This window comes from Stegastes partitus, unplaced genomic scaffold, assembly GCF_000690725.1.
Source record: "Stegastes partitus isolate 25-593 unplaced genomic scaffold, Stegastes_partitus-1.0.2 Scaffold581, whole genome shotgun sequence".
Taxonomy (NCBI): Eukaryota; Metazoa; Chordata; class Actinopteri; family Pomacentridae; genus Stegastes; species Stegastes partitus.
Window position 1 is genome coordinate 309930 of NW_007578312.1, and position 25520 is coordinate 335449.

Sequence of the window (25520 nt, forward strand, 5' to 3'; positions counted from 1 at the left end):
GCTTGAAATGTAGATGAATATGAAGCAAGATTAATATGTAACGCTGGATTATGAAGGAGTTGCCCGTCTTTGGAGCATGTGTTCCCAACGCAGAGAAGGAGGGGAACCCAGGATGATAACAAGGCCATGCACCGGAGACGCACCGGCCACTGATTGGTCAGTCTGCTCTCAGCTGGCCCGGACCGTCCAATGGCGGGTCAGTCCGCAAAACCAGTTATGATCCGCGGAACTGAACGCCCATCACGTTGCGCACATGGATCGGGTCGAGGTGACCACGCCACACCCAGCTGACCGAAACAGAGTGTCTGAGCTGGAGGAACGGCTTGTGTAACAGCTGTATCAGCCAGTGGCACCGACGGCAACCAGTTGCGCTAGCACCGTCCCCTCGGTGAAATGTCCTGAACGCAGAGGAGGCGGCGCGAACAGCGGCCTCTCAGCTCGGCAGGGGCCGAAGAGTAGTTCGGCATATTCGGGATACAGTTTGCGAGCGGCAGCAGCGTTTGCATGCTTGTGTTTTTTTTTTTGTTTTGTTCCCCCCCACACCCCCGTAGCCACTTCTCGGAGGAATGAGAAGCGCATGTTCGAGACTTAAAATGGGATTGTTTTTGCACGCTGTCGGCTCTGTCACCCCCACCGAGTCCGCGGCAGACAGGGTAAGACCCAGCCGTCAAAAACAAGTCTCCGTCCTCGCAGGGCTGCTAGCTTGCTAGTCACCTGGCTTAGTTAGCAAACTGCCCAGGTGTTCTTACACGCTTGGTGACTGTTCCACCGCAGTACATATACCGTGTTGAGGTATTTTCTAACGTGTGCTGTCAAGAAACATGCTAGCTCGCTCGCTAAGCTCGGCTGTTAGCTTCGCTGGCTAACGCACATAGCAGTGTGGAAGTGAGACACCCAGCTGAGCCAGGGGCCTTGTTCTGTTTACGGTCGAGGTTTGACATTTTAGCCACAAGTCAGTTGCATACACAACGAAAGCAGTTCTTCAGGTATGAACGCACAACAGCTAGCACCACTTTAAACAAGAGCCTTGTTATGGTCTTTGGCAGCAGCACAGAAATGGCTCCTATTAACCTAATTAACCTGATGTGTGTCAAGGAAACATCAGATATTATTGTCAGTGTGTTGATAAGGACACCGTTATAGTTTTGTCATCTTCTAGTGTTATACTTTTATAAGTTAATGTTTGAAAGACAGCTATTGCTACTAGAGCTATCCTTTCTATAGCAGAAACTGACATACAGCTTTGGAAATAATCTGTTTTCTTTACAAAGTCTTCATAACAAGCCTCCAACATTGATCAGCTAGTTTAAATTTTAGGTGGCTGAATAGTTAAAGCATCTTCTAAAAGACATGTAAAAAGTTTTACAGTATACCAAATGATGTTGTATATAGTGTATTTATGCTAAATGGCTGAAAACATTGTCACTGTTATTTTGTGCATAAACTGTGCATGTAAAGTCAACAGATTGTCCAGACTAAATGATCACTCAGCAAACCCTTAAAGAACTGCAAAATGACAAGAAAACATCAGTCATCTTGTTGCAAGTCGTCGCTAACAGGCTTAAAATCAGCAAATCAGTTGTTCATTACAGACTTAAAACAGGATAACTTCACCAAGAACCACCAAGGAAGAGGCAGAAAACTGTGCTCACATTGGTCTGATTATTTTCAAAGCGATATATTTTTGCCATGAGTGTACCAACACTGGTGTAGCACTCTGCAACATCAAAGGCCTTTAGAAATGTTTCTATTTCAGCATTGATGACGATTTATAGTGTAGAATACAGTTATTAATAATCCTTTGGAAGCACTGTAGCATCTCAACAAACACACAAATGGCTGTGTTTGTCAAGGGACGTGGGGAACCCATGCAGAGAGCGCACAGACACGGCAGAGACAGGTCATGGTTTTAACACAGATTTAAAGAACAAAACAAAGAACTGAAAAACAAGGATAACTGAGGTGGGGGGCTGGGACGAAACTAACTAAAACTTACTACGGAGTGGACAGGATGGGGGGCGGACAGACTCCCGAGGCCGGCAGTCCAAGGGCTCACACTGATGGTTAGGGTGAGTGCTGGAGAGCGGCAGAGGCGGTCCGGAGAGTGGGCCAAGAGGGAGCCAGTTCCCTTCAGATCAGGGGTTTAGGGAATCCGAGGCTGGGCAGGAGGCAGAACCGCAGCAGGCAGGACTGAACCCGAGCCAAGGCAGGGAGTAGCAGGACCGAAGCAGAACCAGAGCCAGGAATAACAGGACCAAAGTCGAACCAGGGAAAGGGATAGCAGGATCGAAACCGAACTGAGGCAAGGGATAGCAGGACCGAAGTAGAACCGGGGCAGTGGGACTGTAGGAACAGGAGGATTACAGGTTAGTCACAGGAGAACAGTAATGTGCTGAGGCCTGATCACTCAAATACTTGAGTAGCTGAAGCTGATGCTATGATTTGGCTGGGACTGGAGCGTGGAACCGGCTTTTATGGCTGGAGAGAGTGACTAGAGTGCTGCACCGCAGCTGACTGGAGTTGCTGCTGATTATCAAAGTAATTAGTATCAGCCGCTGCAGGGAGCGGCACAGGAGAGTGAGCGAGAGCAGAGGATAGAGAGAGAGAGAGAGAGAGAGAGAGAGAGAGCAGAGGAGAGAGAGAGAGAGAGGGAGAGGGAGAAGCAGGGAAATCAGGTGGGGCAGATGCAGGGACTAGGGAGGGGACCCTGACAGTGTTTATTGTAGGGTAGCAGCTAACAAATATATTCATTGTTGATTCAATTATTTTGTGATTAACTGATCACTTGTTTGGTCTAGAAAATGCTGAAAACTGTTGGATCAGTGTCTCCTAAAGCCCAAGATGATGTCCTCAAATCTCTTGCTTTGTCCACAACTCAGAAATATTCATTGCACTGTCATTAAGGAAATGACAGTAAAGATATTCCATAAAATATTCAAATGTATGTGGCTGGATTCAGAGTACCTTTGTCTGACAACTAATCATTTAATTGTGGAAGCTCTAGTCAGTCATCTCAGTTTGTGTGATTTCACCTTGTAACTTTTGAATGATTTTCCATTTTAAGAAATATTTGCATCTGCCAAGATGGATATTATGTATATTTTTGGAGGTGCAGTGGTTGATAGAATTAGTTAGAATCTTGTACTGTTACCTGTCAGGGTCAGAATTTGATATATTTGTATATATATATTCAGTAAAAACATCAAAAGAAGGTCATGCTTGGCGCATTGAGATGCACAAATCTGAGGGCACATTTTTCTTGTTTGATATGCTAATAGTATTTAATCCACCCATTTAAAACCACGCAAGCGTTGATAGAGGAGATGTGTGTGAAACCGCATATGTACAAAGTGAGCTTATGATATTAATATTAAAGTAAGCATTTCTTATAGTAGCATGAGTATAGAGATGCAATGAAAATATTTTGTCTTCTACAGGCTCAAGGATGCAATAAAATGACGTCTTCATGAGCCAGAATGAATAGACGTTAGATGCCGATGCAAAATTACAATATTATTTTTTTTTTGCCTTTATTTGACAGGACAGTAGAGAGAGAGACAGGAAAGTGGGGAGAAGTGTAGGGGAGGGACCTGCAGCAAATGGCCATGGGCTGGATTTGAACCCAAGACTGCTACATCGGGGACTATAGCCCCACTACATGGGTCGCCAGCTCAACCAGTTGAGCTATTGCGGCAGCCCACAATATTCTTCTAAATAATAATGATTGAAGCCATCGGTGGCATCTCCTGCACGGCAGTTTTTGTTATGGCTAGGAGGAAGTACAAATGCAAATTTCTGGGAGAGTGTTTGCAGTGTGGTGTTGCTATTAATGTAAATGTCAGCTATTTGTGACCAAATACAATCATCCATGTTTGTGCTTGATCTGTTGCTTCATACAAGATTTCCCTGTGTTTCTTTGTTTTTTTCACTTAAAATATCAGTAAAAGTTTACACAACAGTAAATGCTGATTTTTAAAGTTCAGCTGCTTGAGCGAAATTTCGGCACCAAGGTCACACATTAATGGGCTGAATTGGGGTTCTGCATTTTTTTCAGGACATAATATTTCCTTTTACTGCTTTCATCACATGCACTGTCACATGCTGTGTCTATGTTATCAGTGCACGCATGTGTGCATAAACCACAGTTACAAAATGAGGCACATTTGCACGCAGCTTCGTAAAAAACATTTGTTTGTGCATATTAAGTCAATGGTTCTTAGCTATTTAAAACACAAGGCCTAAAGCTATATGTTCTATTTGGAAACTCAGTAGAGCTCAGAGCTCTATTTTGTTTGTCTCTTTATCTTAACAAGTGATCACTGGTCACTTACATAATGTCTGATAGTGATGTTACTGTACAGCACAGTGAGAAACATGAGCCCCCAGCTCTGTAGCGTGTCAGCAGTTTATACTATGAGTTATCCCATTCATCACACAGTCTCATATTAGAAAAATTATACCCTGGAGTGAGAAAGGAAGCTCAGAGTTAGACTTCTTCTAAAGCTTGAAAAGTCAAAAGGATGCTTTCCAGCTTATATAAAATCAGCATCGTGTATCCGGGGACAGCTGTCTTAAAAAGTTTGCAGCTATAAGAAACCTAATACTTCACAGAAAATACTCATTTGTTTGGCTTCTTACCTAAGATTTTACCTAAGAGCCACTTAATCCAAGTTTTGTCTAGCTGCGCCTTATTATCATTCAGATATAGTGGAAATAAAATGCTCTGGCTTGTTTGTATCTGTTTTAACTAATCACAATCAGAGCGCGAAGCCCAGTATGCAACGATGTGAGAGTTTTGGTGGATGCAGTCATTAAAATATATTTCACCAAAAGAACCAAGCCTTGTTACAGGATCCAAATTCTATTCAGACTTTTCCGTTTTCAGCAGGTAGGTGGCTGCATGGAGGGAGTGATGTCCTGCAGGAATGGGGATCTTCAATTTGGTGAAACACAGATATCAGAAAGAGAGAAGAAAGCTGTGTGGATGTAAAATGCAATGCAGAAATGTCAGGCTTATACCCAAAATTAGATACTTAAACTTGACTCAACTCCTACAGTCCCATTGAATCATGGGGTATAACAGGGCTAGCCTATAACACAAGGACCTCTATCACCGTCCAACACACTGCTGCACACAGCACCATCATTTTGTGTAGTTTCAGACACACACTTGTGTGTATGTGATTTTACAGTATTGTCCCCTGGAAAAAAATCACCAGGCTTAAAAAAAAAAAGCTTAAAATGTCTTACTTAACTATGTAAACCTTTGCAAATAAAAAAAATAAAAATGTGATCCACTGGGTAAAATGTGAAATTGAAGACATGGTAATCTTGCAGGGTCTAGCTCAGTCAGTCTTGGTAGAATTTAAAGTCATTGATGGATGTTCTGCTTGACCCTGTTGCTTATGTTAATATTAAGTAGCTCTTAACTTAGCTACAGCAATTCTGTGCCAAAGTTTGATTGTAGTCATCTTAAAAGGAATCCTCTGTTGCGGGCGACTGTACTGTTCTAAACTGGAGATAAAAGGCAGTTACTCAGAAGCTTGTAAATCTTTCCTCAGCTGTTGAAGTTTATTTGAGGGGGATTTGTGGCATTAAAGGTTGCTGCAAATGCATCGTCCGCGTTTGTTCTGCATAACCTTGATGACTATGAAAGAGCATCTTTCTTTGTTGCTGGACAGAATAATAAATAAGAGGTCAACGAGGTCCTTGTGTGCATCGGCTGACTTGCCAAGTCCTACAGGCCCGTGCTAAGTGGATCAACTCAGACTGTGCAGTCGAGACTTAACAATGAACTGCAGCCATTTATGTCCAGGAACAGTACCTGATAGTCACCAGGACATTTCTGGGCCATTCTCGTTGTCTGCGTGTTTCAACAGCTTCTCATTATTTAGGATGCTGTTTTTTTTTTTTCTTTTCTTTTCTTTTCTTCTAACTCACCAATAATTTCAGGGACAGTAACCAAATCTGCTTTTAATCTGGCACCGTGGCATGAGAGAAGTTGATTGTTTCATTGTTGGCTGGGATAGGAGTCGGGGAGAATCTTGTCTGTCAGGATTCTTTGCCCGGTCGTGGTTTGTCTATCAGGATTAGTTAAAAAAAAAAAAAAAAGTAAGAGTTACGAATAGTTTCAGGTTTTTTCAGGTCATGTATTTGACATCACTTTGACAGCAGCACAAGTTGCATGTTAAAGACTCAGTGAAGCACTTCTTCTGTAGAAACGCTTGACCTGACTCCTTCTTTCAGCACTCAAACTAGATAGTTATCTGTGCTGAACTGCAAAAATAAGTCCAATCTGCAAAGTGGACAGCAAAAGGTACAGAGTGAGTCAGTGAAAACAGCTGACAGACCAAGTCAAGGAACAGAACGTTATGTGATTATTACACAGAATTTGTTTTGTGTTGAGCTGTTTTTTTCTTCTTCTTTTTTAAATGTCATGTTCATAAAGTCAAAACAGCAGATGATCTGTCAGGTTTGAAGTTCCAACTTTCTGCCAGCAGTTCGGCTCTGTGCTGATCCACTGTGACGAATCATTCCTGTGTTACCGCTCTGGCTTTCTTACTGCTTTTCTTGCCGTCCTTTCTCTCCCTCCCTGCCTCACACTTTAACACACACCTCTTGCCGCTCTGCACACCTTATTATCATGTGGCGGCCCAGATAGGAGCTCACCCTCCGCTGCTGCTTGGAAATTTCCGTAAAGCAATCTTTGTCCGCTGTTCGGGCCTGGATCGGAGTGGGGTGAGGGAGTGTGTGGGTGGGTCGGGTTGACAAAGAAAGAGAGGGAGGCAGGGAGAGAGTGAGAGTATGTTTGAGAGCTGTTTGACTTTTTCTTCCTGTGGGATAGTGACCCATGAGGGAGAGGATACTTGTCTGGACCCTGGATCGTCATGCCTCTCAATCTGGGACCTGCACTGGTAATCCATAGAGAGAGAAAACTGTGCTTTGAGAGAACTTTTGCTGGCTATCTCTTAAGATAATCTAGAAGAAAACATCAGAGGGATCTCCGTGGAAAGCTCCATAAACTTGTCTCATGAGGTTTTTGATTACAGTGCTCTCTGTTTTGCTAATCTAACTCAGATTATTCTTCCACTAGCTTAACTTTTCACAAGTTTGATGGACATTCGTTACTTGTTTTCTAAGGACAACTTTGCTATATTGACAGTAAAAACAGACTGAGTGGAGACAAATGATTGATTTAGGAAGAAACTTGACTTTCTTGCATTCTGACATTTTCCTTTGTTCAGATTTGACCTCAGCTGAAGTTTTAAGTTGAAATTGTGTATTGGACGTGGTGCAACATACTCGGTGGTTTTGTGCTGGCTGTGATTCAAAAATTTGCACTTGATATGGGCCTTAAACTCTGATGAAATGCTAGCAGCTCACCAGCACAAGGAGTGAGGACTTGCTTACTTGAGATCTATAGCTAAGTATAAATGTTGCCCTCTAAATATCTGCTGTGTTGTTATTACTCCAAATCAAAGGTCAGGGCTAGTCATGTAAAAAATGTCTGTGGCCCAGTTCTGTATTACATATTAACTGTACACATAATGTACTGTATACGTGTCTGGTTTTTGAAGTTGGCATATAAGAAATTAACATGTTTGAACAAAAGTTATATAGCACCTCTGCTTGCATGACAGAGTTCCACTGAAAATAAAACTTCAAGAGATTTACTCCTATTTTCCAGCACCTTTCCTGACTTATTTATATTTATTTGCACCCTTGCGTAGTGCCTTCACTTCACATTGTTGGACATTAGTGTAAAATTAGGGCTGACCCAAATGCTTCGAAGCTTGTACCGTTGCCATAGTAACCAATATCCTAATCGGTGTTCTAATGCTTTTTTTTTTTTAACTTTTATTATCATTATATAGGCAGTACACAAAAATCCAGAATAGCCCATGAAATCAGAAATTGTAATCCAACAATATTTCTCTGCATCTATGTTATTTATTAGTTATTCTTTGTGATAATTTAATACATACACTTCCTTTTTTAAAATTATTAGCACTTACACAAGGACATCCACATGAGACCACTTTATAAGTTTTAACTATGCTAGCAAGATATCAAAAATATTAAGCATCTGGTATAAGTTGTATATCACAAATGTACAACCAGTTTGGCTGATGCTAATGCGACCTGCAAGCTATTTCGGTATAATATTGGGTTGCCATTTGGCTAATTTATTGTAATTAAAGATGCTTTAACTGAATCTTTGTAGCCTGATATTTGTTGTTGTGTCTATCTTCCAAAAAAAGGTATATGGACAGCCCTAGTATACATTCTGACCTTTCTGATGTGTACATTCTACGTACCAAACTACTTAAAAGTTGTCCAGGAAGGTAACCGACAAAAGCGTACATTATGATACCGTGCCCCAGAACTGTTGAACCCTCTGAACCTCAATCAGTTTCTAGCTGTCTCTAGCTGTTTCTAGGTGTGCTCCTGTCACATTTTGACTCACAATGCAATCATATTTTACTGCTGTAAAAAAAAGTCCTGCACTTCATTTGAAACAGCACAACTTTGGTTAGAAGTAGTGAGAACTCTGTCTGCAGTCTAACAAAGTTACAGTGACATATTGTATTATTTAATCTTATTTATTTGCAAAAAATTGAAATTTACTACTGCAAACATGATGACTCTACATACTGTAGATACTTAAGTACTCATGTTTTTATTTGTTTGCATATTTGTCACCTCTCTGCTCTGTGTAAGCACAGCCTGCAGTTCAGCTGAAAATTAGGACAGCCAAAGCACTTTTTTTTTCTTTTACAAAATCTGTTTAATTTCTGTGTTTTATTTTTAAGACATGTCAACTAAAGTGATTTTTGAAAAAAATATCTTGATTTTTGAGTAAGGACTGTTGGAAAATTGTGGTCTCAGATTACTGGTGTAATTGTGATGATTTTATTTTTATTTTTTTTTTAAGATAACAACCCTTTAATATCTGCTGGCATGTTTTAGGGGTTGGAGTGTTGAAGCAGAATTTAGGTCTTTGTCACAGAAGTCATTTTGACATCTTACACAAGGAATAACTGTTGTAAATAACAAAATGAACTTGTGGGCCACTTGTAGAGTGCAATGCACCACGGAGGCCTGTACCTTATTTCACTGTTGTAAAGAAAGTGATCTGGGTCTACTCCACAATTTATTTGGGTTCTTCTTTTGCCCATATTCCAGCTTTCCACTAGGTTTCATGAAAGTCAGCCTGGGAGATCTTGGGTAATCTTGCTGGCAAAGAGACAAGCAGACGGTGAAAAAGTACCTCCACCAAGGCGAGAGCTGAGGAGGAGTTAATATGGCTGGATTCCATTCAGCAGGTTTAGTTTCATGCCCCAGCTACAGTGCACGCTGTCTCACTGGCTCACTTGAGTACACCTGAGCCATCATTAATGGCTTCAGCTTTTATCAGCAGGTCATGACATCAAAATGTATGTATACAAAATGAGAATGAAGAAAGTAAAGTTAAAGTGAAACCTTTAGAATCAAAAGCAGAAGAACAATAGCTAAAGAGACAATTTATTTTACTCATTAATTAATTAATGGAGCGCCGGTGACCTCAACTTAACATGTGTCTTCTGAAAGCAACAGCTGAACCATTGATATTTAGGTTGTATCATTGTAAAGGGGATTAATATATCCTGAATAATTTATAAAGATTTATTTTTGTTTTTAACATGTTTTTGTTGTGATCATTGTAAAAAAAAAAAAAAAAAAAAAAAAAAACAAAAAAAACCCACAAATTTTACCAAGGACAGTATGAGGGAGCTTGTTTTTTTTAAATATCTTCTGCACATCGTAACTGAACCAGGACGCCTTGAGATGTTTTTTAAAATACTTTTTCAAAGTTAAGATGTTGAAAATGCACTTCTTTAAAGGTGGCAGTATTTCTTGTGCCTGTCTTGCAGAGCCTGCTGCACTGTGAGGGCGTTAACAATCAGAGCTACATCTGTGAGTCCGGACACTGCTGCGGAGAGTCCCAGTGCTGCAGCTACTACTATGAGCTCTGGTGTAAGTCTCCTGCTGTTCTTTAATTTCTCCTATTTTGTCACCTTTGTCTTGTTCTCCCTCACTTTACAGACGCACATACACAACATTTGACAGAATTCACTTTTGTGATGTTAGGTTTCTGAGATTATCTCCGTAATGTATTGTAAAAAGGGGAGAAACTGTAACAAAAAAGATCATAAGGGGGAAATACAGAACTGACACCCATTTTTATGTAATTCAGAAATGGTGGGTAGATGTCCTGTGTTGACCTCAGAATTATCTCTACGTCTTGTTCTTTCGCTGAGGCTGAGCTGTCAAAACTGATGCAACGGACTGCAATTAAATGAGCTGCTTCCATGTCCAGATAAGGCAGTGTGTGTAGATTTGCATGTCAGAGTATTTAAAAGAGAACTTCATTGGCTTTTTAAAAAGGGTAAATGGCCCGCAAAGCACTCAACAGATGCAAAAGTGTAGGAGGATAGCTACAAAATTACTGAAATGTAAATGAATTAATCTATAGAATGAGCACATTTACATGCTTTATGTTGTTATTAAAATAGGTAAGTGCATTTTCTACATTCATACACTTAGTTGTGTCACAGTTTAGGCCTGACTGTGTAGTTTAGGTTCTTTTATTACAGTCATAGATGTCATTAATTTACTGGAATTTTCGGAATTCAATGCAAACCGCACTGGCAAATCAGGGAAATTATTGATAGAAGATAGGAAATTATTCCTTAAAAAAATAGTAGTGGATGGGCTCTAATGAGAATTTCCTAAACAGTAACATACTGAAGAGTAGTATTTATAAGATAGTATAGCTAAAACCCAGCCAGTATTGAGGTTGTTTTAAAAAATGTGACAAAGACTTACAGGCCAGTTTTTTTTTTTTTTTTACATAAACATTCTTGACAATGATATCTCAGTATTTTCTTTTTCTTTTTTCTTTTGACAAGGATGTATACAGGACAAAACACTAACCTATTAGCACTCATTGGTGTATAAACTGTGGAACACTGTTCTTGTTGCTTACCATCAGACACTGATATGTCTGGTATGAGCTTATGTTCTAAATATGGTAGTGTTGAAGTAATTTTTTCACCTCTTTTTGTTTATTGTTTGTTAAATTTTGGTTTATTATTCAAATATTGTCCAGTCGCAGGTAATGGAAAGGTTGATTTAAGGACAAAGTTGATGTGTAATCCTAAAAAGAAGCAACGTTCAAGCTGACTTCAGACAGATTCATAATATGTTAACTATTTATTGGTGTCCTAAAGAAAAACATGACCCAAATTGACACAAAATGTTCAAGTAATTGAACACAATTCTTAAAGGACCATAAGAGAACAAAAAGTGTCTCATGATGATGCAGAACTGATTTATTTTAGTGACAAAGATCCACTTTACCGAGAGCCATGCTGCGTGGTTTAAATTCTTATTTTGTGAAGACACAGGCTGCTTTACCCTTTTGTCCTTGGGGAGTGAAATTCTCTGCATTTTTCTCTTTCAAACACACAGTAAACACAAACTGTTTTGTAGTTTGCGTTCCCTGCTGCTGTTTTGACTGAACTCTAGATAGCACAGTTTCACAAATAGCTCATCTGAATAAAATTAAGACTTGATGTTGCTCAGAAAAAGCACAGATTGTTCTTAAACAGTCTATTTTTTTCTGGAACTCAGATTGTTTGTGTTAAAAAAAGAAAAAGACCATCTACAGCTCATTTTCTTTCATTGTATTTTAATGCCTTGTCCTCCAACGTTCCAGCATTTTGAAATAAATTCCCATTATTTCTGTAGCATTAATGTTGCTGCACCAGAGTATTTCAGACAGTTTTTATATATTATGTCTCCCAAAGTAAGAAATCTGAGGACTCATGCGATGCAGTCAAACAAGTTCTTTCTCCTTAGAGAAAGAACTTGGAAAAACTGTAAATCTGTCATTGCATTGTAGAGATAAGAATTAACTTGGATTTCTACGCCTTGATTCTGTCCCATGAAATGCAGACTACAATACATACGACTCATACAGTGTACAAGCATGTAGATGTTTGACTGTTAGAACCAGATGTTGGCACCATTTGATCTGCAGCAGGGTCAGTTTGTGTCATGTTGCATCACCCTCTCAGATGTTCAGACTTCACTTATTGGTTATATGGGACCCAAAACTATGTTTTATGAAATATTCTGGCAGAGTTTTTGACAATTTCTTAAGCTTTTGGACCAGGGTGTTGTGGTATTTTTTACACTCATACAAACATCTTACCTAGGGGGCCAATTTAATGATTCAATATGTCTAGAAATATAACTCCCAGAGCCATGACATTTGATGAGGACACGGACAAAATGGTTCTCGACTGATCCAAATGATTAAATAGTAGGGCCCAACCGATTTTTCGGCTGGCCGATTAAATCGGCCGATTATAGCCCTTTTCAAAATACTCATCATCAGCCGGAGTTCTGCCGATTAATCGCCGATATATTCTTAATTTCTCATAAAACATTAATTTTGTAAAATTTCATTTTGTAAAAAGACAAATATTCTCCAAGGCAAAAGCGTGTGAAAAGCACTTCAGCAACACCACGAAAACCTCAGTTTTTGCTACTGCTTGTTGTAAACAAGTCAAACTTGGCTTATGGAGATGAGGAAGAATTAAGATAGCTTATGACCATACAGCAGTAAGATCACTCACTCTGCCGCAAATTCTGAAACCAAAACAGCGCATAGAGTGCTCACTCTTGACTGTTTTTCAGAGAACTATAGAAAACAGCTTTTAAAACTTTTTATCCAACTTTTTAACTAACTTATTTAACTTACATTTTTATTAACATATTCTCATCAACTTTAAAGACAGCACAGTCTTTGAGAGTACAGAACATCAGAGGGCTACATAAATACTGTTCTGCCAGTAACTTCACTCATCATGTTGCTTATATACAGCACACACCTATGGCCTAAATCTAAAGATAAGTTCATCAGTATAACTGGTAGTTACATTCATGCATGCTCCATAGAAAGAAAAATGCACAATGCAAGTTTGAAATAAAATACCCCACATGACAGACATATTTGTTTGGAAAACTTTTTTTTTTATTTTTTTTTACTGATGCATATTATGTTTAATGCTTTGTTGCATGTTGTTGTACTTGAAAATTCTTCTCTGTTGTAAAATTAAACAAATACCAAAGGACAAAGTATTGTAAAACAGTAAAATGTTCTGCCTGCGATTTAGATCTTTGTTGTTGTAAACATTAAGGGACCAAAAAAGAAGCTATTTTATTCATTATACATTTTTTAAATTAATCTTCCAATTAATCGGTTATCGGAGTTGCCAAATATCAGAATCAGCATCGGCCTCAAAAAATCCATATCGGTCGGGCGCTATTAACTAGCTCCAGCAGAGGCAATTTTCAAAAAATGTATTGGCCCTTAAAATTGGAAAAATTGCAAAAAATGTTTGAACAAGGTTGGTATTTGGTTCCTTTAACTGTATATATGTGGATGTATCCATATTTCCTACCATAAATACAGTCTTTGGTTGACATTTCATTAAATTTTTTGGCCTCTCAACATCAGTAGGACTTGATGTGTGGCAAACCTGATAAGCCAAAGTTCCTTTTTTTTGGATTGACTAATACGACCACAAAAACTGTTGCACCTTTGGGTCTATATATTGCTATTACATGTGCAAAGTTACACATTTCTTCCATGTTGTCTTCATGTTGAAGTTTGACAACATATGAGGCTTATTTTGCCTTAGTAAATGTTTCCTTACATATGAACACTAAACAGAGAAACTAGTAATTCAACACACATCAAAATAAATCTCATGACACAGACTGACCCAGTGTTATGTTTGTGTTAGCAGCTGACTCTTTATGTTACATCACAACATTTTCTCATCTATTTATCAATATGTGAGTTTAAAAAAAGAAGAAAAAAAACATTTAAAAATCACACTTGTATTTTTTCCATTTTGTTAGAGGTGGTGGACAAATGTGACTCTGTTGTTGTTCTTCTGACTGCAGGGTTTTGGTTGGTGTGGGCGATCATCTTCATTTTGAGCTGCTGCTGCGTTTGTCACCACCGACGCACCAAACACCGGCTGCAGCAGCAACAACGGCAGCACGAGATCAACCTCATCGCTTACCGTGAAGCACACAATTACCCCTCGATGCCCTTTTACTTCAGTAAGGTCTACCACTCAAGCAAATACTCGCACTGAAACACAAGAGATGATAAATAAAATCAGTTTGATAAAGTGAGGCAGTCATTGATGGTGACACTTCTGTGCTGACTTTAGCCAAAGTTTGATGCCTGTCTTAAACAGTGCAAAGCTTCCTGAGACTCTAATGTTTGTGAGTATGAATCACAAATATACAACTTCACAAGATATTTTTCTGATTATTATTGGATGCAAATTATAAGGGATTCTCTTTATTACGGACAAGAAATTAGTGAGAGCTAATTTAACATTATATCACAGTTTTGCTACTGAGATCTTCTGCAATTAAAGTCCTGCACCTCTATGGAAACAATACAACCGTGGTTAGACATAAAGAAAACTCAAAAATGTCATTTGTGCAGCATAACAAAGTTATAACCTGGAATCAATAGGCACAATATTTTTCCAAGTGATTACAAGTGTTACTATTACCTTAAAAATAATGTGACTCTTCAAAATAAAGGTGTTTGACTATTTATATTTTTAATATGTTTCTATAATGCCCCCCATCTGCTCTGTGTAAACACAGCCTGCAGTTGATCCCAGTAGAAATCCCTGATTTTTTTTATATTTTAGTTCAATTTAGTTTTGGCAAAAATTTTTAATGAGCCATGTAAAATACAGTGAATTTGCTAAACATTTCACAATTATAAGTGAAGAGTTTCTGGTTCTGATGGATGTTTTTTAAAAGATAACCTGTCTGTAAGTTTCGGGGTTCAGAGGGTTCTCTGTTTCAGTGTTTTCAGCTCATTTTTATTTTACATCTACTTAACTGTTTTGGTTCAGTTCACATCTGTTTTCTTTCCGCCCGCACCAAAAAGTTATAACTATTATGTGCTCCCTCCTCAGCACCAACAGCAGACAAACAAACTTAAGAAATAGGTGGTGACCACATTGGAGCCAATAACTGTTTAAGACTCAGATATTTAACTCCAGTGTTGGTGGAAACTGAAGTAGCAGTTTAATGAGAATAAACATTGAACTGGTGCCCTGAAGTACAATGCTAAATGAGTGAAGTTGCTCCATTTCTGCTGAGTGTGTGAATAGGCAATCGTTACCTCCTATTTTTGGCAATGGTAGGCAACAGTAAGGCAAAAAAGAATCAATAACTACTTTTAAAACAATTCTGCCAGGATCCGTCCAGCAAAACTGTTACAGCGTCTTAAACCAGTTCACGTCATTTAGTCGGTGAACATCTAATTACAACTAGTGTTGGCTTTACATGACAAAAACACAGAGTAACATCATTACAAAAAAATCTTAATAGTGATGATTATTAGATATAAATGATGCAGAACACTTTTTTTATGAAATACATATGAAAAAATACAGTGCAATCAATACAATCTCAGTCACTCATATAAAAAAAGTATGTATCAAGTGCCACGTATCAGTTAATGCAGAACAAATAAAGCTTCCCAATTATTGGTGAAACGATACTTTTAGCACTATTAATTCTTCATTCTGGTGTTCTACTACATCTCTACCTCCTCCTTCCCTGCAAACATTTTAGCTTGGCACATCTCGCTGTTTGCTTTACTGAGAACACTGCACACACTTTCCTTACTCTGGTGAAAAATGTTATGATGCAGACTCGTGTCTGCCGATAACTTGTATATAAACTGCCTGGACATTAAATTTGTTTGTCGGTGGCTTTCACTCCAACTTCACTCCATTATACCGGCTGCACAGTGACTCAAACTTGTGTTAAGCCTTACTTCGATGTCACAGTGTTTCCCCTGTCCAGCTTCTTTTTTTTTCAGTGTTTACTGGAAGGAAAAACTCATATTGAGCACTTGAACTTTTTCAAGTATAAGTTCTCACCAGTGTTTTTCCAGGAACATCTAACTGGGCAGTATAACACGGACAACCAGCAAATCAGTGACTCCCGACTCAAATGTATGTTTGCTCTGAGATCCATCCATGGTTTCACACGGCGTCAGAACCTTCGCTGTTTGCATGCCCCAGTTTTCAGGAAACGGCACAGGATTGCTTTCTTGGTACCCTGCCAGTGTTGCAACACCATCTCGCACAGAGCTGTAACGGCCCTCGGCACAGAATTGACCCAGAAATTAGCTTATTTTGTCACATTTTTTTCCCTCGAATTGTGGTCCGGGAAGTTCAGTGAGGCCACATTGAAATATTTATGGTTCAGACAGCGGTGTTTATTTAACATATGTTCTTGTAAAAACTGAGTTTGGTTATGTACGATTTGTTTTTGTTTTTTTCTTATCAAAGAAGTTGTTTCCCCTCTTTTTCTCCTCAGGGTTTCTGCCAAACTACCTCCTGCCCGACTATGAAGAGGTGGTCAACCGGCCACCAACTCCCCCTCCTCCCTACAGTGCCTTACATACAGGCCCATCCTCAGTGGCCACTAGTCCACTGGCTCCTGAGCAGCAGGAGGGACACTGTCCAGCCATCCAGTCTTCTCCGGTGCCCCCAATCACTGACACTCTGTGCTGCAGATCTAGCATAGAGGATCCACAACCTCCCACCCTAGACTTTAGGCCAAAGCCTGACAACAAGCCCATTCAAACAGCACAAGATTCAGGCAGGATACTGCTCTCCGATGGGCTCAATAGAGAGGGACTCACCAGCCAGGAGAAGAGAAGCGGGGACGAATCCTGCAAGGACCCCCTGCTGAAGGATCACAACCTGTTGGAGGGTTGCGCTGAGGACAAAGATCGACTCCCCAATGGAAGGAGGAGGCGATTCACGGGGGATTCTGGGATCGAGGTGTGTGTTTGCAGCACACGTGGGAGCGGCGGCTGCAGTGGAACAGGAGGGACAGGCCAGGAAGGCAAGGAGCCGAGGGAGCTGGAGAGCCTGCTGGGGCGCGAGGTCGACGACGACGACAACGAGGAAGAGGAGGCGGGCGACTTCTGCGATAGCTGCGGGCATCGGGCCTCCTTCAGTGTGGAGGACGATCAGGCGCCGGGCGGGCAGGAGCGGCGGGCCGGACGTGGGCCAACAGGAACTCCACACCACATAGGCAGCGGCTCGCTCCATCCTCCAGTGTGCCTCCTCCTCCACACCATCAACGAGCAGGAAGGACCGGGGCACAGCACCAGCACTGAGCCACAGGGCTGAAATACACAAGGAAGAAGAGCACGTCACTGCTTTGGTATCAGAGCAGGATTCTCATGTCTAAATGCTTTTTAAGTGAGTATTTTTTTATGAATGTGCAGAAAAAACAGGTGTGGGAGCGGCAAATGAGGTCTCAGCTTAAAATAATTTCTGAGAACCAAAGGTTGAAAAAGCCTGCTCCCGCCCACACTGGAACAGTGGCCTTAACCTGTGTATTTTGGGTTGTATTTGGGCAGAACAAGCCCTTTAACAGCCTGTGGCAATTGAGACTACTCACACCACACACACACACACACACATACAGTCCTTCAGTTGTCCTTCTCGTGCAACACAAGCTACTGACACAGTCAAAGACTCGATAGCTGAAGCTGTGACGTTGGGACAGGACGTTCACTGCCTCGGATGAATGCAGCTCTCCTCGCCAGGTGCTCGCAACAATCCTGCAAAGCCGTTTCTCAGCAGACAGCGAACTACGTAGTAAAATAACACATACAGCAGAAACATTTCGGATGGGTGCAATGTGGAATTACCACATACCGGTGTGTGCTTATGCAAGCTGATACTGTATAGGGACATCAGAACAAGACTGTGTGGGACGTCCCGTCAGACTCATGCTTCTAAAGTGCTTTTTCAGCAATTTAAAACCGCTCTGCCTTGTGTCTGTTTGTGTTGCTCTATCAGCCCCGCTAGTGATAGGGAAGTGGAAGTGCATTAACAAATCTTCATGTTAGCAGTTCCTATTTTGCACAAAACTATATTTATCTTTATAAATGAAGCTATTAGCGGGGGGAAAAAATCAAAACAGAAGATGCTTAGTTTTTTGTTAATTTAGTCTTAAATTGATGATTTGTTTTTTGCGGTTTCGTTGCAACATTTATAAGAATTGAACCTCTGTGAAATGCCAGTAGGGAATGCAACAGATTTACTTTGTGTACAATCATTTTTAAACTTAATTTGTTGAATGTTTGTAGAATGTGCCTACCCCCCCAAAAAATTAAAAATGCAGGGTTTTGACGAACAATGATAAGCTTCAGTGAAACCGAGAGACCCTGAGAAAGCAGGTACCAAAAACAAGACAAGAATGTTAAGCTTCTAAGAGATTATAACGGAGATGGGCAACGTCAGACCTCAAACTTTTGCGTCAGTCACTTTGAGAGATTACCACCTTCATCAGCTTTACAGTACAAAACCATAAGCAATTACAGTCTTTGTTTTGGATTTTCCATTCTACAGTTTTGGTTTTCATTCTTTAGCCATTTATAATGACTTCTTTTAGGAGTCCATTAAGGCTGATTTAAGTCGACTGGACTTGTGTGATTTTCATCAATCTACAACTTGTTAACTGATTTTAACAAGCGGTTTATTCTTCCAGTCATCTGCATTTGTGTCGTCCAGTCTCAGACAGGAAAATTCTACTTTTAGGAAGTGTTTTCATCATTTAAGGGACATTGGTCTCTTACCAAACTTTATATAAAGGCGATTACATGCATTAAGACTACGACTGTGGAGGAAATAGGGTTCGATTCTTAACACAAATACTCCAATGGGGTAGTTTTAGGTTAAAGTCATTGCAGTTGCAGCAGAAACAAGGAAACGTTTAGATAAAGTAAAATAATAAGAGTAGGAGAGTTGCCATTTGTTATTTTTAGGCTCAATTCTCCCTCTTGGTCCTTCCTTCTGCCTTTCCATTTCTCAAAAGAAATGGGACACCCTGCCTTTTGCAGCAGAACTGAGTGGTGTGGCCATGTTGGGAGGGTTGGGATTGGACCTTATTATCTTCTAGAAACAAAGGTTTGCATGACAGAATGTTTCCAAGTTTGTTTTTTTGTGATGGACAATAAAATTCTTGGCGCAGGATGTGATTAAAAGTACAACTTCACAAGCAATATGTATAACGCTAGAAAACAAAGACCATAGAAATTTTTGTTTTTTAAAAAAAATAAAAATCAAAGATGTCAGTTCTTTAAACGAACCTCCTCTTGTAGACTCATTAGTGTGAAATGCCTTTTTCAGAGCTCGAATGTTGTGGATCTAACCTTTAAATCCAGATGTGTGCAGCAGCTGTGATGCAGTAGATGTCGACTGGTGATGAATGTGCCACTGACGATACTGTGTGATGAGCATTCTGAGTGACACTTTTCTGAATTTAGTTGTTTTAAGGGAAGAAATGTTGTTTTGTCAGACTTTCCTTGAGGCTCCTGCAAAAATACAAACATTGCAAAGCACAAATGTTTCAGCCACGGGTCTCACAGATTTATATGAATATATACACACACCCTAAAAGCATCTCAAAAGATTGTTTCCCAGAATTTCCAGCACAAGCAAAGGCTTAATGTGAACTTTCTGCTTTACCAGTAAGCTGATAGAATTTTACCCATCGAAGCCTGAACACACTCTTAAGTGCTTTGTATGTTAACCCTTATGTGAACTAGAAAGTGTAATTGTGGTACATGTAGTACAAAGATGAGTTATTTTTCATATTGGCTGATTCCTTTAAAAAATAAAAATAACGGAACTGTATGAAAATCTCACAACCACTTTATATTTGCAAATTGTGTACAATATTCTGTAACATGTTTGTGAACCAAATAATTGCTTTCATAATTTTTATGAAATCATCAGCTTTATTTGTTACAGACAGATTTTTTTTTTTCATTATGGGTATTACTGTGTTTCTGCTGAGAAAAAGATTTAACTTCTGTTGAGACTTAAACTGAAGTTGTGTGAAGGGTACATTTGACTAACAACACAGTAGGTAGTTGGTTAATAAGATCAGGGGCATCTTGCCAAAGACACTTTTCTTTCTTCATAAGCATGTGTGGTTTTGCACATATTCTTTGAATGTTCTAATCGTAAGCCATTCATTACAACTAAGATTAATGTATGTTCACTAAACATGCTGAATTCAAGATGACTACTGTGTCTGTTGTTGTCATGAATGAGTGAAGTTTCTTTTTTTGAGTGGAAAACACTGACACAATGGGTTTAGAAAAGAACCCCATTTTAAAAACATTCCCATTTAGCAGCTTCAGAAGGCCTGAAATAACAAAAAAATGACAGAATTTATTCAGTCAATGCAACTTATAACATAAAGTGACAGAAACAAATAGCAACATTTCTGTAAAATAACAAAAACTCCAGGAGTTTCAGTTGATTTACGTGAATACTTTGTGGAACCAACTTTTGCTTTAATTTACAGCTTTGAATCTGGATGCTTCTCTGTCATCATTGTACATTCACATCAATATGTGGTTGAAGAATTGTCTAAGCTCAGTCAAAGTGAAAGAGATTCTAAGTTTAGTTTAAGTCTTGGTTCTTACAGGGGCACACAAAGACCTTTTCTTGCTCCAACCACTTAATGCTCACTTGTGTGCTTTAGTTCATTGTCATGTTTACAGGTGAACATTCAATTCAATTCAATTCAATTTTATTTTTATATCGCAGTTTAAAACATATGTCATCACACAGCGCTTAACATAGTAAGGTATAGATCTTACAAATTGAAACAGAGAACCCAACAATCCAAAGTAGCCTTTGGACCTATAAAACACACATTGATCAATCCCTGTTTCATAATGAAAGTGCAAATTGGAAGTGCAGGTAATTTACTGTTGACACTTTCAAAAGAGCTCAGAGATAAAGTGTTGGGAAAATACAAGTGTTTTTTTTTAAACAAAAAAAATGCTATCTTTAAATCTATTCAACAACAAAAAATAAAAAATAAAACTGCAAGGCGCCTTTAATGTGCTCAGCCTGTTTCCTTCATTTAAAAAAGTATGTATTAATACTTCTATTATTTAAGTGTTTCTGTCATTGTGGTTTTGTCTTGTTGACTAGAGTTGGACCAAATGTTTGTTTACTATTGTGGAGTTTGTCCTCTTTTGTCTGCACCATCCTTGACTGAATCAGTCACCTGTGGGATCCCTCTAGTGGCCAGAGACAAAATGATACAGGTACTCAGACCGAGATAGATAATTTATTGATTTAGAGGGAAATTCAAGCATCCAGTAGCTGAAAAATAGTGGCAAAAAAATAAATAAAAAATAAGCATACAGAAATAAATAACTAAAAAACGAAAAAGGATGCAATGTAAATTGTGGTGGTACATCTACAGCAGAGAGGTAATGTAGTTCTAAAAGGACTGAGCAGACTGAATGATATTGTAGTGCAAAGACAAAGACCTGTTAAAGTGATGATTGCAGCTATAACTACTCTATAATTATTCTGTTTCTTTGTGTCTCCACATCCTCAAGAAGGTGCAAGCCCACACGTGGTGGTGTTCTTTAAACCTCAAGCCCACTAACATAAACATCATTTACTTTTGCTTATAATTATATTTTGGTTATAATTCTTCTAAAGCCCTCCTTTATCATTATTTCCTTCCAAGCATGGGTGTTTTGAGGGACACCAGCAGTGCTCCTGTCACTTTCCTCGTTTACATCATCAGTTTTATTCATCAATATCCATACAACCATTTTTACCTGCTTGAAAATGTGGAAGGTCATAGCTCATGGGTCACTGGCTGGCTGCACCCTGGACAGGTCTCCAAATCTATCACAGGACCAACACAGAGATGCAGACAACCATGTACACTCACTCTATGTCTAATTTATAATTACTAATTAAGCAATTAATAATAAATACATCCTTGCATTTTGGAAAGAAGCTGGAGAACCATGAGAAAACCCAGGCAGGTACAGGGAAAACATGCAAACTCCACACAGAAAGGCCCCAGAGCCTTAAAGTTGTGAGACCACAATGCTGGATACAAATAAGAACTTACATGAAGAAAAATTAATACACCTACCAAGGTCCTGTGTACCAGATACTTTCCTCTGATCTTAAACAATTCCTGCAGCAAAACGATCAGTGCTGTTTTTTTCCTTAAAGGAATATATGTGTGTGTGTGTGTGGGGGGGGGGCACCGGGATCTTTCTGCATGGAGTTTGCATGTTCTCCCCGTGCAGCGTGGGTTCTCTCCGGGTTCTCCGGCTTCCTCCCACACAGTCCAAAAACATGTTGAGGTTAATTGGTGATTCTAAATTGTCCATAGGTGTGAATGTGAGTGTGCTTGGTTGTCTGTCTCTAAGTGTAGCCCTGCGACAGACTGGTGACTTGTCCAGGGTGTCCCCTGCCTTCGCCCTAAGTCAGCTGGAATAGGCTCCAGCCCCCCCGCGCAATTACGCACATGGCACAGCAGCGACAACTTCATCAACACTGGATCTGGATCTGACGGCAAATAATGCTTTGTGTTTCACGACACGTCCGACAGATCAGCAGTTTCACAAAACCCCCCAGGAATTATTTTTGTTTTACTGCTTCTCTGGATAAATCCTGACCTCCATCAGATCTGTCAAGTCATGTCATAGACACAAGTCATCATTACGCACAGACATGATATTCACTGGAACGTTCCAGCAGCTTAGATAAAAGTGGGCCACACATCGGATCTCTGACTGAAGATCACACTTTTGTCCATTCATCGTGACCAAATAAAACCATGTTTCATAATTTGAGGAAGTGAGGGGCGGAGCGAGCCGCAGAACAGGAAGACCGCTGCTCTATATGATCGGAGCTGGTGTGATTGGAGGAGAGAGTGTGGAGCTGCCGCTGACAGAAGCCGACCGAATTTTGCTGCACAAACGGTGAACTTTGCAAACTCCTGTAACGATGGCTGATGGAAAGAGGTAAGAAACAACGTTATCCTCGTCCGTTGTGCCATTTCCAAGTGGAGTTATAAACGAAACGAGCTGCGTTTGTCAGGTTTAAACTTCTACCTGTATCCTCAGTGTGACACGTGAACAGTTTAAACACTTTATATTAGTAGTAGTTTCGTTATTTACTTACTATTACGCACAATAGACTAACGTGTAACTTTATAACTCGTCGTTGTTTGTTGGTTTGCTTTGGCTGCAGCTAGCTAAACCGAAGTTAGCAGCAGCTAGCTAACAGCAACTTTAGTCTGACCGTTCATTTCATCAGAAGTTAACTATTGATTCATGTTTTTTTCTTTCAAGTGGGTGTGCAAAAGGTTTCTGTGATACCACCATTCACGTGGATGTGAAGGTAAAATAATGTGTATCATTAATCACGACTGTGTGTGTTAGCTTTAGCAAAACAGCTGTCAGCACTGTGGGCAAAACAAAACAAACTTCTTAAAAAAAGTTAAAATAAAATAAATTTAAACATCACTTCATCAACAGTAGATGCCGACTGGTGGTAAAGTGCATGGAGAACGACCACTGACTTAATTAGAATTAAATACATGGATGAATAAATATTAACATACTTAAATGAATGCAGTTTGGTGATCAAAAATGACTGATTAAATAAATCCATCCATTTTCTATACTCCGCTTAATCCTCATTAGGGTCGCGGGGGGGCTGGAGCCTATCCCAGCCGACTTAGGGCGAAGGCAGGGGACACCCTGGACAGTGATTAAATAAATGCTCTACATTTATTTTTACATATCCCAATATGTATTAACTTGTAAACAGTCTATTTCTATAATGTTGCATTTCTTAATATGTGCATTTTCGTTGGTTATTTCTGTATCTATATGCTAATGTCAGTTAAAAGTAGAATTTGATCAACTGCAAGAACCAGACCGAAACAAACGATTCCTATCAAAGACACATGACACAAGTTAGCAATGCTGACCTTCTGTTAACTACATGCAGAAACTCTGACTAAAGTTTGACCTCCTATATTCTTAACATACAGACAAACAATAATAATAATAGGTTTTTTTATTTACTTTAAGAAATGATGAAATAAATCATGTAGAACATACATAAAATAGGTGAATAAATGTAGACGTGTATAAATAAACAAACATGAAAATACATAAATGAATAAATGTAGTAATACAGAAATAAAAAAGTAAATTAATGAAAAAATGAAATACAGAAATAGCCTTAATTAAAGCTAGATGTATAAAAATGTCAAAATAATAACAAAAGAATCCTTTATTTGTGTCCTTTTTCCAAAATGTATTAATTTTTTATTCATTCGTAGGTATAAAGCTGTATTTTTGTGGTAATTTATTACTTTACACTTATCTACCTAAACCCTAGACTTTTTATGGATGAATTTGACCTCAAAAGCCTCCCCAAATCTAGTCATTAACAGCTGCAAAACTGTAAGACAGTCTGTCTTGGGCTCTATTCATAGAGGACACTTGGGTCAGTTTTGAAAAACAACAGTCTTTTCATTCTTATCACCAGTGCAGGATGAGATTAGATATTTTTAATTGTGGCCAATCAAAACTGTAAACTGGTAGTTAATGAACAGCTTTATGACCATGAATCTGTAAACACTGACGTTATATAATCTGTCATGTGGAGCTCTAGGAAATTGCATGCAACAGAAATGAAGCACAACAAATATTATGTTGGTTTTTATCAAAGTAGTACCAGGCAGTGATTGTGACATACTTGGCAACCTTTGAATAATGGTGCCTTAAGTTTGTGGTTTTTCAACAGATAAGGGGTCTGTTTTACAAAGCAGGTTGTCTGTTTACCCTGAAATAAGGGAGACTGAGTTTTCCGTTTCACAAAGAGCAGTAACTCAAACCAGATAACAGAGGGCTAACTCGAACCTGTTTCACAGAGAGCGATAACTTTAGACCTCGGTCAGTTACCATAGAAACAGACTCTATGAACCTAACCTGGTCAGGACAAGGTTTTTCTCTCTGTCTCCGCCCTCTTTCAGCCACACAAGCTATTTGATTTCCTCATTCATTCATTCAGTCAGCAGGCAAGTTTTGGCGTAGCCTAGTTCTGCCATCTGTCAAAAATCCTAAAAAAAATCAGAGTCAGTAGGCTGTATTAGAAGTCCATTAGGCACAGTAGGTGGTGACTTTTTCCACATGGCATGTACTTTTGATAACGATCCCATGGAGGAAGGTGCAGCATTACTGCGCAGAGAATTAAATATTCGTTGGGAGATGGTTTTCAGACCATGGATAGATGTGCTAGCATTTCCAGACAGTTCTCTTTTTGAGAGGTATCATTTAACGTCACAGTCCATTATCTAGATACACAACCTAATCTGTCCCTAGGTGTGCAGCATTACCAACCGTTCATGCTCTCACATCCCAGCAGATATTGTGTGTTGTGCTGTGTTTCAATTCAATTTTTTTTCAATTTAATTTTATTTCTATAGCTCAGTTTACAACATATTTCATCTCATAGCACTTGACATGGTAAGGT

General features: G+C 39.3%; 2 protein-coding genes across 3 annotated transcripts in view; both read left to right on the plus strand.

Moving 5' to 3' along the window:
* The first annotated feature begins 282 nt into the window (after nucleotides 1-282).
* Nucleotides 283-20220, plus strand: wbp1lb (WW domain binding protein 1-like b). Of its 2 annotated transcripts, XM_008288929.1 has the most exons (5): nucleotides 636-653; nucleotides 6845-6914; nucleotides 9915-10017; nucleotides 14023-14184; nucleotides 16486-20220. In XM_008288929.1, exons 2-5 carry the CDS (start codon nucleotides 6888-6890, stop codon nucleotides 17307-17309), a joined length of 1116 nt encoding a protein of 371 aa, XP_008287151.1. In that variant the 5' UTR covers nucleotides 636-653; nucleotides 6845-6887; the 3' UTR covers nucleotides 17310-20220. The 2 variants fall into 2 exon arrangements, with proteins under 2 accessions (XP_008287150.1, XP_008287151.1); XM_008288928.1 differs by lacking the exon at nucleotides 6845-6914 and having other exon boundaries at nucleotides 283-653.
* Nucleotides 20221-22878: 2658 nt separating this feature from the next.
* Nucleotides 22879-25520, plus strand: part of as3mt (arsenite methyltransferase) — a 10321-nt gene continuing 7679 nt past the window's right edge. The window contains exons 1-2 of the mRNA XM_008288930.1: nucleotides 22879-22993; nucleotides 23324-23372. Coding sequence (XP_008287152.1) covers nucleotides 22977-22993; nucleotides 23324-23372 — 66 coding nt within the window. The 5' untranslated portion in view covers nucleotides 22879-22976. The remainder of the gene's footprint in view (nucleotides 22994-23323; nucleotides 23373-25520) is intronic.

Excerpts from the sequence above, each read along its gene's own strand:
- wbp1lb (XM_008288928.1), top strand. The coding sequence starts at position 567 with ATGAGAAGCGCATGTTCGAGACTTAAAATGGGATTGTTTTTGCACGCT. Across the intron at positions 654-9,914 it reads CCGAGTCCGCGGCAGACAGG|AGCCTGCTGCACTGTGAGGG; the intron begins GTAAGACCCAGC and ends CCTGTCTTGCAG. Across the intron at positions 14,185-16,485 it reads CTCGATGCCCTTTTACTTCA|GGTTTCTGCCAAACTACCTC; the intron begins GTAAGGTCTACC and ends TTTTCTCCTCAG.